This window comes from Pezoporus wallicus, unplaced genomic scaffold, assembly GCF_028554395.1.
Source record: "Pezoporus wallicus isolate ANWC-B61680 ecotype Strahan unplaced genomic scaffold, APGP_CSIRO_Pwel_v1 contig_8071, whole genome shotgun sequence".
Lineage (NCBI taxonomy): Eukaryota > Metazoa > Chordata > Aves > Psittaciformes > Psittacidae > Pezoporus > Pezoporus wallicus.
In genome coordinates, this window is record NW_026638403.1 from 54,993 (window position 1) to 69,171 (window position 14,179).

General features: G+C 47.8%; 1 protein-coding gene across 1 annotated transcript; it reads left to right on the forward strand.

The window, feature by feature from the left end:
* The first annotated feature begins 2,826 nt into the window (after window positions 1-2,826).
* Window positions 2,827-12,501, forward strand: LOC130599822 (ficolin-1-like). Its single transcript, XM_057410588.1, is given in 10 exon segments — window positions 2,827-3,496; window positions 4,296-4,309; window positions 4,311-4,428; window positions 5,168-5,221; window positions 6,400-6,433; window positions 7,748-7,785; window positions 9,243-9,370; window positions 9,764-9,917; window positions 10,829-10,963; window positions 11,851-12,501. Coding segments are annotated over 10 exon segments (1,062 nt in total). The 5' UTR covers window positions 2,827-3,357; the 3' UTR covers window positions 12,099-12,501.
* Window positions 12,502-14,179: the final 1,678 nt, after the last annotated feature.

A 14,179-nucleotide genomic window follows, 5' to 3' on the forward strand; every position in this document is an offset into this window, starting at 1 on the left:
TGCAGCAAAAGCCTACTTTGCCCCCTCCCTGAGCACATGGCTCATCCAACCAGTTGTGCCAGAGCAACCAGTCCCACCTATGTCTCCACTGCTCTTTACCTAGGAAAATTAATATTAGGAAAGAAAAGGGGCTTAAGTACTCCTTAGGATTCATTTGAGCAGGGAGGGTGCAGGGCAGCTTCTGCCTACCCTATAAATCACCTCTGCCTTTTTTCCCTTCTCTCATGAACGGCTACAAGCCTTTCACAGGTCAGAAGAGCTGTTACTGGAGATTATAAAATAAGTGAAAAATGGGATGCAGCAGGAAATATCTCGTTGAAACAGAGGCTGATAGAGAGGTTGGTAGGAAAGAAACCACTAATTGAAATCCTTTCTGGGTGGGCTGTCCCAGTGTATCACCATAAAGAGAGTTAAGCAAGGCTCCCCCACACCAGCTCCTAGAGGAAACCAAGCAAATGCCAAACCAAAGGTTCAGCAAGTGCATGCAGCTGGTGTGCAATAACTGATAGAGATCTGTCCTAACTGAAATCAGGAAACCACTGTGCCCCAAAATCAGTGTGTAGAAATGTGGGGAAGAAGCCCCTAAACGCAAGTTCAAAGTGAGTGCTCTGTGTTCATAAATCACTGCACTGCCTGGCTGCCCAGTACTGAGACATGCTACAGCCATCACCAACTATGGGAAAGACTGGTTTTCCTCTGCCCAGCAGGAAGGGTCTGTGAGCACCAGTGAAACCCGCAGCCTGACCTCCTTACAGCCAGGAGTTTCCACTGAAGCTGCAGAGAGTGAAACCTTGTTTTAGCAACACAGCATGTGAAACACAAGGGTGAGTGTGCTTCCCCACATTTCCCCCACTTGGCAAGGACAACTATCTTTAGAAAACCTACTAGTTACCTGTGCCTTTTTGAAGCCTCAGTAACTCATTTGAACTAGTTTTGTAGTAAGGATGAGGGAAATGTGCAGCAGGGCTGTTAGCACTTAGGAGCTCAGGCACTCAGAGGTGCCATATGTTCACAAAACCTAGAATCAGGAAAGGGAAACCAAGAAACATATTTTGAAAAAACTGCTGCCTTAGCTTGGGCAAATGTCCCCACCACAGATACTAAGAGTGGTTATGGACTGAAGTCTGCTTTGAAAATACAAATGTTCATCAAAAAAATCCCTGAAAACTCAGTTATTCACACATAGTGAAGAGTTATAAATAGCACAGCCGACAAAAGGTAAAGCTAGAATATCTTTTCTTGTTGCTCTGGGTGATAACCCATCCTTGCAGGTTGACATTACTCCTTTCTCAGCAAGGCAAGTCTCCAAACCATGTGGAAGCTCCCCTTCAGCACCTGCAATAGTGCCAACTCTCGAGCAAGCTCTTACTTCACACCGGTTAAAGTCAGATCCGTCAGAGTTTACCTCCCAGCTCCCCCGTGCCAACGGTCTGCCCTTCTTGTAGCTTTAGGAGTTGTATAGCAACGTCCTTAAGTCAGCACAGAGCAGAGGAATGCAATGACTGGGCTTGCTTGTTGGTTTAGGTACTTCCAGCTTTTGCAGCTTTCCCCATCCTCCCCGCGCAGCTCTAACCTCCTGGTGGCAGCAAAGCCCCAGGACACCACTAGGAGCTAGGATTTCACAGAGAATTTTGCATTAATAATTTCTAAATCTTCTGTAGCACACATTATGATGCTCCCATGTGAACTTTTTGAAGCTCTTCTGTCATCTTGCCTTCTGCTTTGCCAATCTTAATTTCTTGGGGATTTGCAGATCAGTTCAATTCTGGGGAATTTGCTCTTGCATTTATGTCTCTAGAGGTGAAGTGACAGGTCACAGTGTTCAGAGGTGCTCCCCATAAACCAGTGTGCTGAAAATCCTTGTTTTCTCATCCACAAAGTGATCCTGGACTTTCAAGACTCACAGGGGAAATTTCCCAGGGCTCGAGGGAGAATCTACAGATGGTGTAAGTGATCAGCCCTCTGCAATCTTCACTGGGTCATGGGATGAGGAAAAACAAATAAGGACATATTGATCACTGGGCCAATTTCAAAATCTGCCTTCAGGGGCCTGACCTACTTTGGACTAAGCTTGTTTACTGGCAGTTTCTCCCCGTGCTCCCTGCATCCACAAGGACACTGCTGCTTTCCTCAAATGGAAGCAGGGTGATATCTCCAGGTATCCCCCAGGCTGGATGGAGCCACAGCTGATAATACCTAACTGGATGCATCAGGATGAGCAGATATATGACATTTGCCTACACAACATGCTTCTCAGCCCAACCCAGACCTAGCCATCCAGCTAAGTGAGCATCAGAAAGAGCAGAGCAAAGCCATTCTTACTACTGGTTTTGGCAGGAAAGATCTAGCAATTATGACAATGCAGTAATCCATAAGGCCATTGCTTTTTTGAGTGATAGATCAAGTGAAACAGCTGAGGACAGCAGCTTTTGCCTCCATAGAGTTAAAACAAGGTACTGCAGCCTTTTTCAGGCACAGAGCACAGGATATGAGGCACTGGGCAGAAGGCTTCTCATGCTAGGTGCTGGCTCTTCTTCCTCTCCACCTGCTCCATAGGGCAGACATGAGTCCATGTCTCTGAACTAGCTTTCAACAATAAGGAGGATGAAAATGTTAATTCTGGCCTCTTCTAAAATTCATATACTTTACAGGCTCTGTGTCTGAGGGTAACATGGGGGTCAAACTGAGGCAGTCTGGACCTAACACAAGTGAGCAGAGCACAAGGCATATAACAAAGCAAAACCAAAATCCTCATCACTATTACAGTGAACAGGGACTGGAGAAAAAGAAAAACAGGAGGGAAAAGAAAAAATCGGGGAGGTTGTGCCCACCTAACCTTGCCTGGATACACAGTGTTTTCACTCTGTATCAGTCATGGATCATGTATAAATTGAAACCTCTGCTTGAAGGACTGCAAAGTGATGCTAGGATGCTAGACAGCATGAGCTAAGGCTGTGAAAATTCTTTCTGCCAGTGGCCTCAGCTGACCTTGTGCTTTTTGGCTCTCAGTGCCTTGGTTTCCCCATCTACACACTAAACTCTTTGTAAAGAGTCATTTGTAGCAGGCAGGATGAGGGGAACTGCCTGCACTTAGCTAAACTTATGATTTTGCTGGTTCATTTCCTTTAGAAATAAAACATGGGAGGGAAAAGCATCCAAAATCTGCAGAGGACAGAGGCGAGGCAGGCTGGAGCAGCAGGACAAGAACTTTCCCATCAGACTTGTGAGAAGTGGCTTATTTGAGAAACACTTTGGGACCCAGCTCAAGTCCCAGACCTGAGAGCAGGCAGTGGGCAAGCGCTGAGTTGGAGCTTACACTGTTTTTTTTTGTTAGATATAAAAGGCTTAGGTGGATCAATGCTAACCACAGTGCCTGGAATGTGGATGAGGGGAGCTGTGCAGAGAGCAGAGCCTGCCATGGGACAGGCAGCCCAAATCTTCCTGTCACTGCTCAGCCTAATAGCAACTATTTGTGATGCCCAGGACACCTGCCCAGGTGAGTGAGGCACAAATCCTACTGCAATCCCACTGAGATAGCCTGCTTCAACTTCCCCCATAACACAAGGAGATTGGGTGAGGGTGGAGGGATGTGATTAGTTTCCTTCCGTGCTTTTCTTAATTCAGCTGTAAGTGGGAGGAGGGTAAGGGAGGGGGCTGACATCTCAGCAGCCACTTTACAAAACTGCTAGCTCCAACCAAAGATGTGGCATCCTCCTCAACTTACCAGTGTCATCTCCAGGAACAGGCTATCCCAGTTGAGGTTTTTCCATCCTGGTGAAGGGGTTTTTGTTCACGGCACCTTGGCCCAGTTACTAAAGGAAGCAGTGCAATACAGAGGATTGGTCAAGTGCTTGCTGGGTGCCAGGAACCCTGGCAGCTTGGGGATGCTGCACAAAGCTTTTTGTCTATATTCCTTAGGAAGGCAATAAGGGCGATTTCCAACTGACCTGCTGTCAGGAAATTTAGTAGAACTTTTACTGTCCACAGATCCGTCAGTGTCACTTACTCTGCTGTCCATACTCCCTCAGGGCACCTCTCAGGTTTTTTTTTAATTAAGCTACAGTGTATTTGTCATGATTATAATGTCATATATAACAGCCTCCTCTCCTACTGAACTCCCCTGCAGCCAGAGGTTCATTGTGTAGATCCTCTAATATGAGAGCTCTCAATGCCATCGGTTGATCCACACACCTCCAAACTCCCACCCTCATTTCTTTTGCTTGCACTGTTTCTCAACTCCAGAGGGTTCAGTTTCCTCTCCAAAACATTTCAGAGCCCTAATAATCTCCACAAAGACTGTCTTCATTTCCTCAGAGGTGAGAATAGTGGGACTTGGTGATGCTGACCAGCTTGCCATTCTCCAAGGATGCCCAGGAAACCCAGGTGCCTCTGGTCAAAAAGGAGAACCAGGTCTCCCAGGAACAAAAGGTGAGACCCCAAAAGCCACCAGTGAACACTCTGAGATGAAGTAGCTTTGTTACTTTGGGTAGGGGAAGCTTATAATGGAGCAGTGGCTGTCCTGGCACTGGCTTCTGCAACTGGAGAGTCAAGAGTGGAAACACTATGTCTAGAGATGCACTGGTACACATGGAGTCACCTTTTTTTCCCTCAGTCCTGTCACAAGTCTGAACTGGTCCTGGGGTGTGAAGTGCTATAACTCAACTCATTTGTTTCTTCTACGGTGAAAACATCTGTTTATTTTCTGAGCCTTTATAGAACTGGTGGTTAGGAGGGAAGCTGTGATGCTCCTGCGTGTTTACCAGGAACTGCTGGGGAGCTGTGCAGGTACCCCATACCCAAGGAAGCAAGGGAGATGGGAGTCCTTAGCGGTTTCATAGCCAAGTCATGGAGAAGGTGAATCACATTAACAGAGGGAAGAGATCCACAGCAGCAGAATCCATGGTCTGGCTCCAGGATGCACACGGGTTGTAAGAATTCCTACATGAACTGCAAATTAGGATTTGCAATGGCAGTACCAGTGTAGTGTAGCTTCAGCAGAAGAAAAGTAGTTAGGTTGCAGGATTGAATCTAATTAGATTGAATCTAATTAGCAAAACCCAGCTTCCTTGTTCCTGTGAAAGCCAAGGCCCAGCTGCCTGGGCTTCTGTATCCCCTCCCCTCTGGTCAGTTTGCTATGTGCATGTACAAACTGAGTCTTTCCTTGCAGGAGAAAGGGGAGCCCAGGGACTCCCTGGGAAAGCGGGACCACCTGGTGTAAAAGGTAATGTGCAACGTATTCAGGTCTAATCCATAAATCTACCCAAGTTCAGGACATACTGGGACACACAGTCTATAGAGATGAACTGTAGTGCTGGTCATAGTCCAAGAAAGAGCCCTGAAGTAGTGTTAAGTAAAGCAGAATTTGGGGGTATGGATCTTGCATGTGTGATTAGTAGAAAGAGTGTCTTTAAGTGGGGCCATATTACAGAGGAAGACATTACTCTTCTTATCAAAGTTCCCCACTGACACTGTCCACCCTAAAATCAGACCTCTCCTCATTCCCACCCTACCTGCCTCTACATGGCAAACCTGCCCAAAAGCCTCCCCCCTTTGAAGAGCTTTGCCATGCTTCCTCCAGGATGCCTGATGAAGAGACACAATGCCAAGTGTTTCCAGCAGACTCCAGGCCTGGTCTTGGTGTGCAATGCATTTGTCGGTTATTTGACCAGGAGGATGGGATCAAAGCTCTAGGAAACAGTTGGCGCAGGGTGAAGCAAGGATGGAATGGGGGTTCTTTGCAATAATATGAGCCCCTGAAAAGAGGACAATGTGTGCTGAGAAATCAGCTTCCACTACATCCAGGCTGTACTTGAGGTCTTCAGCAGGATCTGTATGCTGCAGACATTGGAAAATTGTCTCTTCTAGAGAAACCAGTTCCCGGAAGAAGGTGGCACCCAGGAACTGAGCACAGATGCACTGACTAGCTGGGAAAACAGCCCTTTTTGCATGCCAAATATGTAGCTGGCCAAAAAGCACTAAATATTTCCTGGCCAAAAGCACTAAAGACTTCAGCTGAAACTCCAGCAGGAGATGAATGAACCCACTGGAAAAGCAGCTATTGCCCCAGATTTCACAGGTGCCTGACTGAAAATGGGAAGTTCCCACAAAAAGTCACTGAGATGGAGTTTAGAATCCCTGATACACTCCAGGAGATGGAGAAGCATTTCCCTCTCCCCTCTGTCCTGCTCCTCCTGAGCTCTTCTGAGAGATGCTGCTGATCAAGAGAGCAGACAGGCTGGGTGGCAGCACCAGCTGAGACACAGGAGAGCACCATGGCTTCGCACCACTTGAGAGCACATTTGGGACATACATAGGGGGTGGAGCAGATACTTGGGGAGTCACAGTAATCCACTTGCTTTGAATCGTCTGTGATGAACATTTTCATCCTGTGTCTTGCAGGTTCAGCTGGAGAGCCTGGCTTCCCAGGTAAATTATGCTGTGCTGAATTTATTATGTGAGCTGGTTTAGTTAAAATAGTACTCTGTGATGTTCAGGAACAACACACTAGGTGGAGAAACTACAGAGAAAAAAAGCCCCCCACATGGGGGGCTCTTTGGTGGTAGTTGTGCCTCACTGTAGGCTCAGCCCTGGACCAGATGGTGTAAGCAGCAACTCTCCCAAACCAGCTCTTCATCAACAGGGGCTGCCCTCAGTTCCCCATGCTGCTGAACAGCACCATCACCTGCAGAAACCACAGGGCTTCCTATACCCCAGCCTGCAGGAACAGCCAGATTTGCACAGACCTCTGACCTTCCTGTGCTATGGCAAAAGGCAGAGGCTCAGAGGAAACTCAGTCGCTGTCAGTGCCAGGGGAACAGGGGAACATGTCTTTCTACCAGCACTAGCAAAAGGGTAGAGTGGAAACAAAGGTTTTTTCCTAATGCCACCATCCCACATGCAAGGGTCACTGGCACCCGTCACGGAGCACTGGCTGCACTGAGGCTGCCCTACAAGTCTGGCTTGTAATAGCTGTGGACCAAACACTGCTGATCTGGTGGCCCGTTCAGCACAGCTGTCTCAGCTGCTCCCAAGCCATTGACTTTGCCATCAGCAAACATTCCCATCTTGGGGCTTTGGCCCTGCCTTCCCACACCCATCCGCTCATGTTGTGTTTCCTCCTTCCACACCCATCCGCTCATGTTGCAGCCCAATGGGACTCACTGGCATGACGTGTTGATACCCAAATCCATGGGCTGGCCAGCATCAGGCAGAGCAAGCAGGTCCAACAGAGGCACATCTTGTGTCAGTCTTGCCATTTGGACCTCCCAGTCCCAGATCAGATGTCAGGGGAAAATATATCATGCTGGGTCCAACAGTCCAGGAGACAAGGCTGCTGCTCCTTGTGGATCTATAATGTGTCCCAGCCTCCTGGTAGCCACCCTGTGTGCCTGTTGCTCCCAGTGACTGAGGGTACTGGGTATCACTGCTGTAATAACAGGACTCATGACTTAGGTTCCCACCTGACATTGTACCTCTGTGCTCTCCTGGGTCTGTGCAAATGGGCTGGTGGGTCTCCTCTGGTGGGCACAGAAGCAGCTGGGGCAGAACTTTTATTGAGTTACTCATCCTGCCTGGTTTCTCTGTGCCTCTGTTGTGTGCACAGATGAGCTAAACCCTTCTCATAACATCACAGCTCTCTACCAGTGCAGCAGGATTTGTTTTGAAAAGCAAATGATGTCACATGCTGGTGGAGGGGAGAGCAGGGTGTGGAAGGTGAAGAGCAGCTGATTGGTGTTGTGTGTCCAACAGGAATGAAAGGAGAACCTGGATTTCCAGAAACCTGGGGTAAGTTTCGTTCTAAGGTACTTCATTACACAGAGCAGATAGTGGTGGAATCCCTGAACCAGTCATGATAGTGCAGTAATAGTGACACTGAAGGACAGAGTAAGGAAATATCACTGTTAAGCCATTTGCTTCTGACAGCCATATGCAGCTTCTGTGTGTCTACTCTAATCCAGCCAGGGCAGAAAAGTCCTGTCCTCTGAGCACTACCTGAGTCACCTGCCTTCTATGCGTCTTAGACATCTGTCAGGTTTTGAGAGCCTCTGTGTCCTGGTTTCCAAGATGAAACCACTAGAAACAGCTCTACAGACATGCTCTCACTTCAAAGGTAGTTATATCACTATGCTTGGAGTGGAAGGTACAGCAGATGCAACGTTCACATGTGTGATAGTGCTCAGGTTAACTTAACCATTGGGAAAAGAAAGAAAGAAAACAAACAAGCTTCAGTTGACCCATCTGGCTCCATGAGCTAAAGCCAAAGCAGAACTACAACACACTCTGGCTACGCTTGGATGCCATACGGCCACAGTCATGTGCAGAGACACACTCGGGCACATCAGAGCTGTTGTAACACCAGATGCCAGTGAACTGGCCCCTTGCTGCCCCAGACTCTCCTCTGTCTTTTTATATTTACTGGGCATGTAAAAATATTTCAGTAATAAGGAACAGGACAAGTCCAGCACCATCCCTCCCTTAGGAAGGACACCCATGCCCACAAGACAGCCTGGTACAGCTCTGCATTCACTCGTCAAACAGCACACTCAGACCCCCACTCCACCAGCACCACTGTCTCAGGTCATCTCCAAAGGCTTTTCCCTGTGAAAGCCACAGAGGCAACTGGAAGCTGGGATGTTCAAAAAGGACCATTCCAGTCAATCCTTTCAGAGCTGTGAATCTGAGTTTCTATAATCAGGTGTGTTTTTTGGGAGGAAGAATAAATTTATACATAATATATACTAATATGGTCAAAAGTGACACCTGTCCAACCTTCAGAAGTGACATCTGTCCAACCTGAACACTGTTTTCTCTGTTTCAGGTAGGTGGTTTTCTGTGTCACTCCTCCTTTGCTGCTAACTACCCAAACACTCCCTGTACACCCCCCCTACACACACATTCCTGAGCCTGGGCAAATTCTTGGAACATGAGTTTGTCATCCTGCTCAGAGCAGCTCCATCACTCACACCTCCAAAAGAGTCGCTGCAGGTGAGGGGAGCCTGAGCACCTTAGGCCATCTCTTAGAATGTGCCCATCTCTGCTATGACATACAGATTACGGACTCAGAAGCTGCAACGGGGTTTGGCTCCCAGTACCCATGTGCCAGAGTCCTGCAGTGCAAAGAGCCAGCTGGGACGCTGAAGGGCTCAAAGCCTCAGGCTTAGGGCATGAGGTTGATGTGCTCCCTGGATGCATTGAGCACATTGTAATTCTTTCCACTTGATCTCTTTCCCTGATTTGAACAGAAGCCAGGAACTGCCAAGAGCTGTTGGGTAGAGGCAAGATCCTGAGTGGCTGGTACACCATCTATCCCCAAGGCTGCAATGCCACCACCGTCTTCTGCGACATGGACACCGATGGCGGAGGGTGGATTGTGAGTAGGATGAGGAGAGGGCGGTTTCTAAGTTCCTACAGAGGTTTTTATTAAGGCTGCAAAGGATGGCACAGAAATAGAAACAAAAAGGGAGGAAAACACACACTGAGGGGACAGCCAAGGCTCATGTCAGTAAGCCTGGGTGAATCCCTGTATATGTAGGGGGATTCTCCTGGGAGAGATCTCTGGGAACAGGCTGGGTACAACAGACCCATGCCCTGCTTAAATCAGAAAATCATTTCCTCCTCATTTCAAAGGGCAGACGGAGGAGGTCTGTGAATGACAGATTCCTCTGGAGTTTGGTCCCCAGAGACCTGCAAGAGTGTCCTGACACAGGTGGAGCATTTGCTGGGCCATCTGGGTGCTAAGGATGCTTTTGGGTGTGGGTGGCAGGCCTGTGGTTCTCCTTTCCTGCAGGTTTTCCAGAGGCGGTGGGATGGGTCAGTGAACTTCTTGCGAGACTGGGATTCATACAAACGAGGCTTTGGCAACCAGCTGACTGAGTTCTGGCTGGGGAATGACAACATCCACTTCCTCACCTCACTGGGTAAGGTCTATCTCTGTCCTGGACTGGGGCTCTCACAGTCCAACTCCCTGTAGCACACTCAGTCATTAAAGGACTCTGAACTTCCTGCATCTATCTGAGGTCTCAACAGTTAATCCTAAACAGCATACAGGCCCTTGCAGCCCATAGCACACAGGAAATTGCATTCTAAAAAAAAAAGCAAAACTAGAAGCCAAGGAAGAGAATGAGCTGGTTACATGACCTATCCCAGAGATAGGCCAAAACATCTTCTCATCTTCCTACTAGGACTGGTTGTGATGGCAGTCATCTTGTTCACACACAGCCTTGGAGTCACAGCTGTGTACAAGAGTTCTGGGTGTGTAGCTCTCATTGCCCATGACTACTCAACATCAGAGCAGAAAAGGTGCTTCATAAGAAAGCTATCAATGCTTCTGTAGGAATTTCAAATAAATCATGATCTTGAGAGACAGTAGTAGAAGCTCCAATTAAGTTCATAGAATCATAGAATCAGCTGGGTTGGAAAAGCCCTTTAAGCTCATCCAGTCCAACCACTCCCCAGCACTGCCAAGGCCACCACTAACCCACGTCACTGAGGGCCTTGTCTCCATGGTGTGTGAACACTTCCAAGGGCAGTGACTCCACCACTGCCCTGGGCAGCCTGTTCCAATGCCTGAGCACCCTTTCAAGGAAGAAGTTTTCCCTAATATCCACTCTAAACCTCCCCTGGCACAGCTTGAGGCCGTTTCCTCTTGTCCTATCACTTTTTACTAGGAGCAGAGACCAGCCACCTCCTGGCTCCATCCTCCTGTCAGGTACTTGTAGAGAGATACAACTTTCTTGTTAGCTCAGAGCTTCTTAAACCCTTCACCCTGAAATCCAGGTGTGTGGTCACCAATCAGCCCTGCACCACTGCTGTCCATCTTCTCTTCTAGGACTCTCTGAACTCCGCATTGACCTGAGAGACTTTGAAAACAACTACTATTTTGCCAAATACTCTTCATTCAGAGTCTTAGGAGAGTCTGAGAAATATAAACTGGTTCTAGGAGACTTCCTTGGTGGAAATGCTGGTAAGTCAGCAGCAGCACACTGGGAAATGCTGTTTTCTAGACCATTTCAGAGGTGTTCAGCATTTATGGTGGAGAGCTGTATTATATAAACTCCTTGTACCATATACATTTTGGGTCAGTCTTTAAAACTGGCCATGGTACCTCAGGTGCTGAGTGACCTTTGTGTGAGGGAAGGACAGGGACCCCCCTCACCCACAGGAGTGTGACCTACAAGCCCAGCCACATGGTTTAGCAGCAAATGTGGAGCCTGATCCTGAGCAGCACCTCATCCAACGTAACCGTCCCAACAGCTCTGCAACAGCTGGGCCAAGTTCTCCTTACAGTTATATTAAAAGGAAATATTTATACACAAGGTTTGCATTTCCAGGGCTGGAGTGCTGTTAGCATCCCAGTGCATCAGCACTGCATCCTCTTAATGCCTGATGTTCTGCTTTGCTTTAAAAAACAAACAAATCCTTGCCAAAATTCAATACCCCTCATTCAGAAATGAGTGAAACCAACACAGGAGATAGCAATGTTCTGGGTTTATATGGCTTTGTACACTGCAACTCTGTCTGATAGTCCAGACCTCAGGATGTCTGCAGAGAATCTGAGCAACAGAAGTGAGCTGAGCGCAAGAGAAGTGATTCCTGTGTAACAGTGAGGAGAACCTGGTCCATTTGATTCAGAAGCATAGATACGTTCTCTGTGCTTTAGCAGTCCTGGAAGAGCTCAGGATGGTCTGTTTCTCCAGGACCAAGAAGGAAACCTGGGCAACCAAGAGAACAGCAGGATTTATAAAATCTGCCTCGCATCCAGCAAGGCCCACTGATGCCCTGCAGTGGTGCTCAGACATGTCAGGTTTTGTACTCTCTATTGAAGTAACTGTGAATGTGTACTCTCTGCAGGAGACTCCTTATCATACCACAAGGACATGCCATTTTCAACCACAGATGAGGACAATGACATGAGCTCCTTTAACTGTGCGATGGAATACAAGGGAGCATGGTGGTACAATGACTGCCATTACTCTAACCTGAATGGGATGTACTGGTTGGGTGTTCACGGGAGCTATGCTGATGGCATTAACTGGAAGACAGGCAAAGAATACCATTATTCCCATAAGCGAACAGAAATGAAATTCAGGCCAGTTTAACATGGCAAGAGAATGTCTGACTACCACCATCAGGTGCCATTTAACAGCCTAGAGTAGGCACAAAACAATGTTGAGGGCAAAACTGGACCAGGATGGATATTACAGGTTGTGCCTTCAGGTTAGAGCAGACTTTTAGAGACCACAAAAGACTGGTGCTGATTTGAACTCCTGTAAGCACAAAACTCTCACCCTGGACTATCCCCAGCAGCCCCACAAATGCTGACTGAGCCTGAGCATCTTTTTCTGAAAAGTGCATTGCCTTGATTTAAAGTGAAGGTGAGGCTACAGCGTCTCAGTAAAGCTTTCAGATATTATCACTCTAAACGGTGATTACTGGCAATTTTCGGTCTTTCCACATACATGAAGCTTCCAGTGCTCTTGCAGCCTGTTTTTCTGTTGGACCCAAGAGCCATATGAAAGGCACTGAATACCCAACAGCCCCCTGCTCTCTCCCTGCTGGCTGTGACAGAGCCACGATGTAAACCAGCGTGGAAAGAACTGAGCTTCCAGCACAGGGCTGTCAGCACTGCCACCTGCCTCCTTCTCTCCCTACTGCCTCACAAAATCCATGCTTCAGGACCTCAGCTTCTGGAACCACAGGAGTGTTGCCCAGCACTTCCCACCATGACACAACTTCTCCAGGGCACATTTCTAGATCTCATTCTTTAGCCACTGTGGACCAAGAACTGGATACAGAACAGTCTGTCCAGCAGTATTTTTGGTACCAGGACACTACAGTAGTCCCAAGTCAAGCCTTGCACAAGTGAACATAATGTAAATTGCCAGGAGGTGCCAGTATCTTCCATTTCACCTTCTTTCCAGCGGCATTTGAAGATGGGCTATCTGCTGGCAGATGGAGGCAGTTCATAGTTACTGTGATGTTGTATTTGCCTATTAGCAGAACTGGTTAAAGGGGCTCTTCTTCCTGGACTCCTCCTCCATAGGGGAGGAGAGCTTGGTGCTATCTCCTTACTACAGGGACAGACCAGAGCCAGTGGAAGCAGAGTATTTATTTGTGTATGTTCCTAATGGACCCAGGTTTGTCACACAGTTATTGCATATGTGTGTAGCAATGGCAGCTACAGCCCTACAATACTGAATCCAAACTTTGTGGCTGAGAAAAGCAAAGAGGTCACTAATCCAGCACACCAGAGCCAGTCAACGATGTGCTAAGAAATAAATCTGAGGCCTATTCACTAGGCCCTGTCCCTGCTTACTTCTCTAAGAGCTGTGTTTTGTTTTTCTCTTACTCTCAGTCAGTTTGATGCGTCCTCAGCAGGAGCAGCAGCAAGGTCTCAAGCATCCAGCTGTGCCTCACCCAATCAGCCACTGATGTTGTCTCAGAGATGCCCAAGGTGCCAGTTCTGCAGAACCACAGACTCCTCTGCAGAGATGGAAGAGCTGGTGCTGACAGTCAGTTTTAACTTAGCTAAAAGTGCTGAATACCCTTTCTCTGCTCCCCTCTATCTTCTCCTCCTACTACACAGAAACCTTCAACATTTAAATTTCATCTGTGAAGGACACCGATGTTACAGGGATTAAGAAGACACCCAGATCAGTTCACACAAACCCATCTAGTTGATATTCCCAGACCGCCATCAAACTCCATGGAGGAAATATTCAGGTATGACAAACCATCACCAGTGCTAGGTGCTTGGCTGCAGAGTGAAATTCTCATGCATCCCCTAAGCTGGTGCAGTAAACCATGGGTTGGCAAACCACTTCAAGGCAGGAAAATGCTTCCTATGCTGATATAGGCATGTGGGGGAGAGGGTCCTTGGGCTTGATGGTCCATTTCAGGCACCATGCCTGCAGCAGTCAGAGAAGGTTTGTGACTCCAGCCAGAAAGAATTGAACCTCTAAGGTCAGGATGCAGTTCCCTAGATACATACACATACCACCAGCCTGGCACTCTCACCTTCCCCCCATCAGCTTTCACATCTGACCAGTGGGGGAAGAGGCAGGGAACAGACCTGAGATGTCCTAAATAATATGCTCCCCAAACTGTCAGGATACCATCCAGTCCCTCTTGCTTTTCCTTTTGCCAAGGGTCCCCAGAAGAAAACCAAGAATAGTCCCAG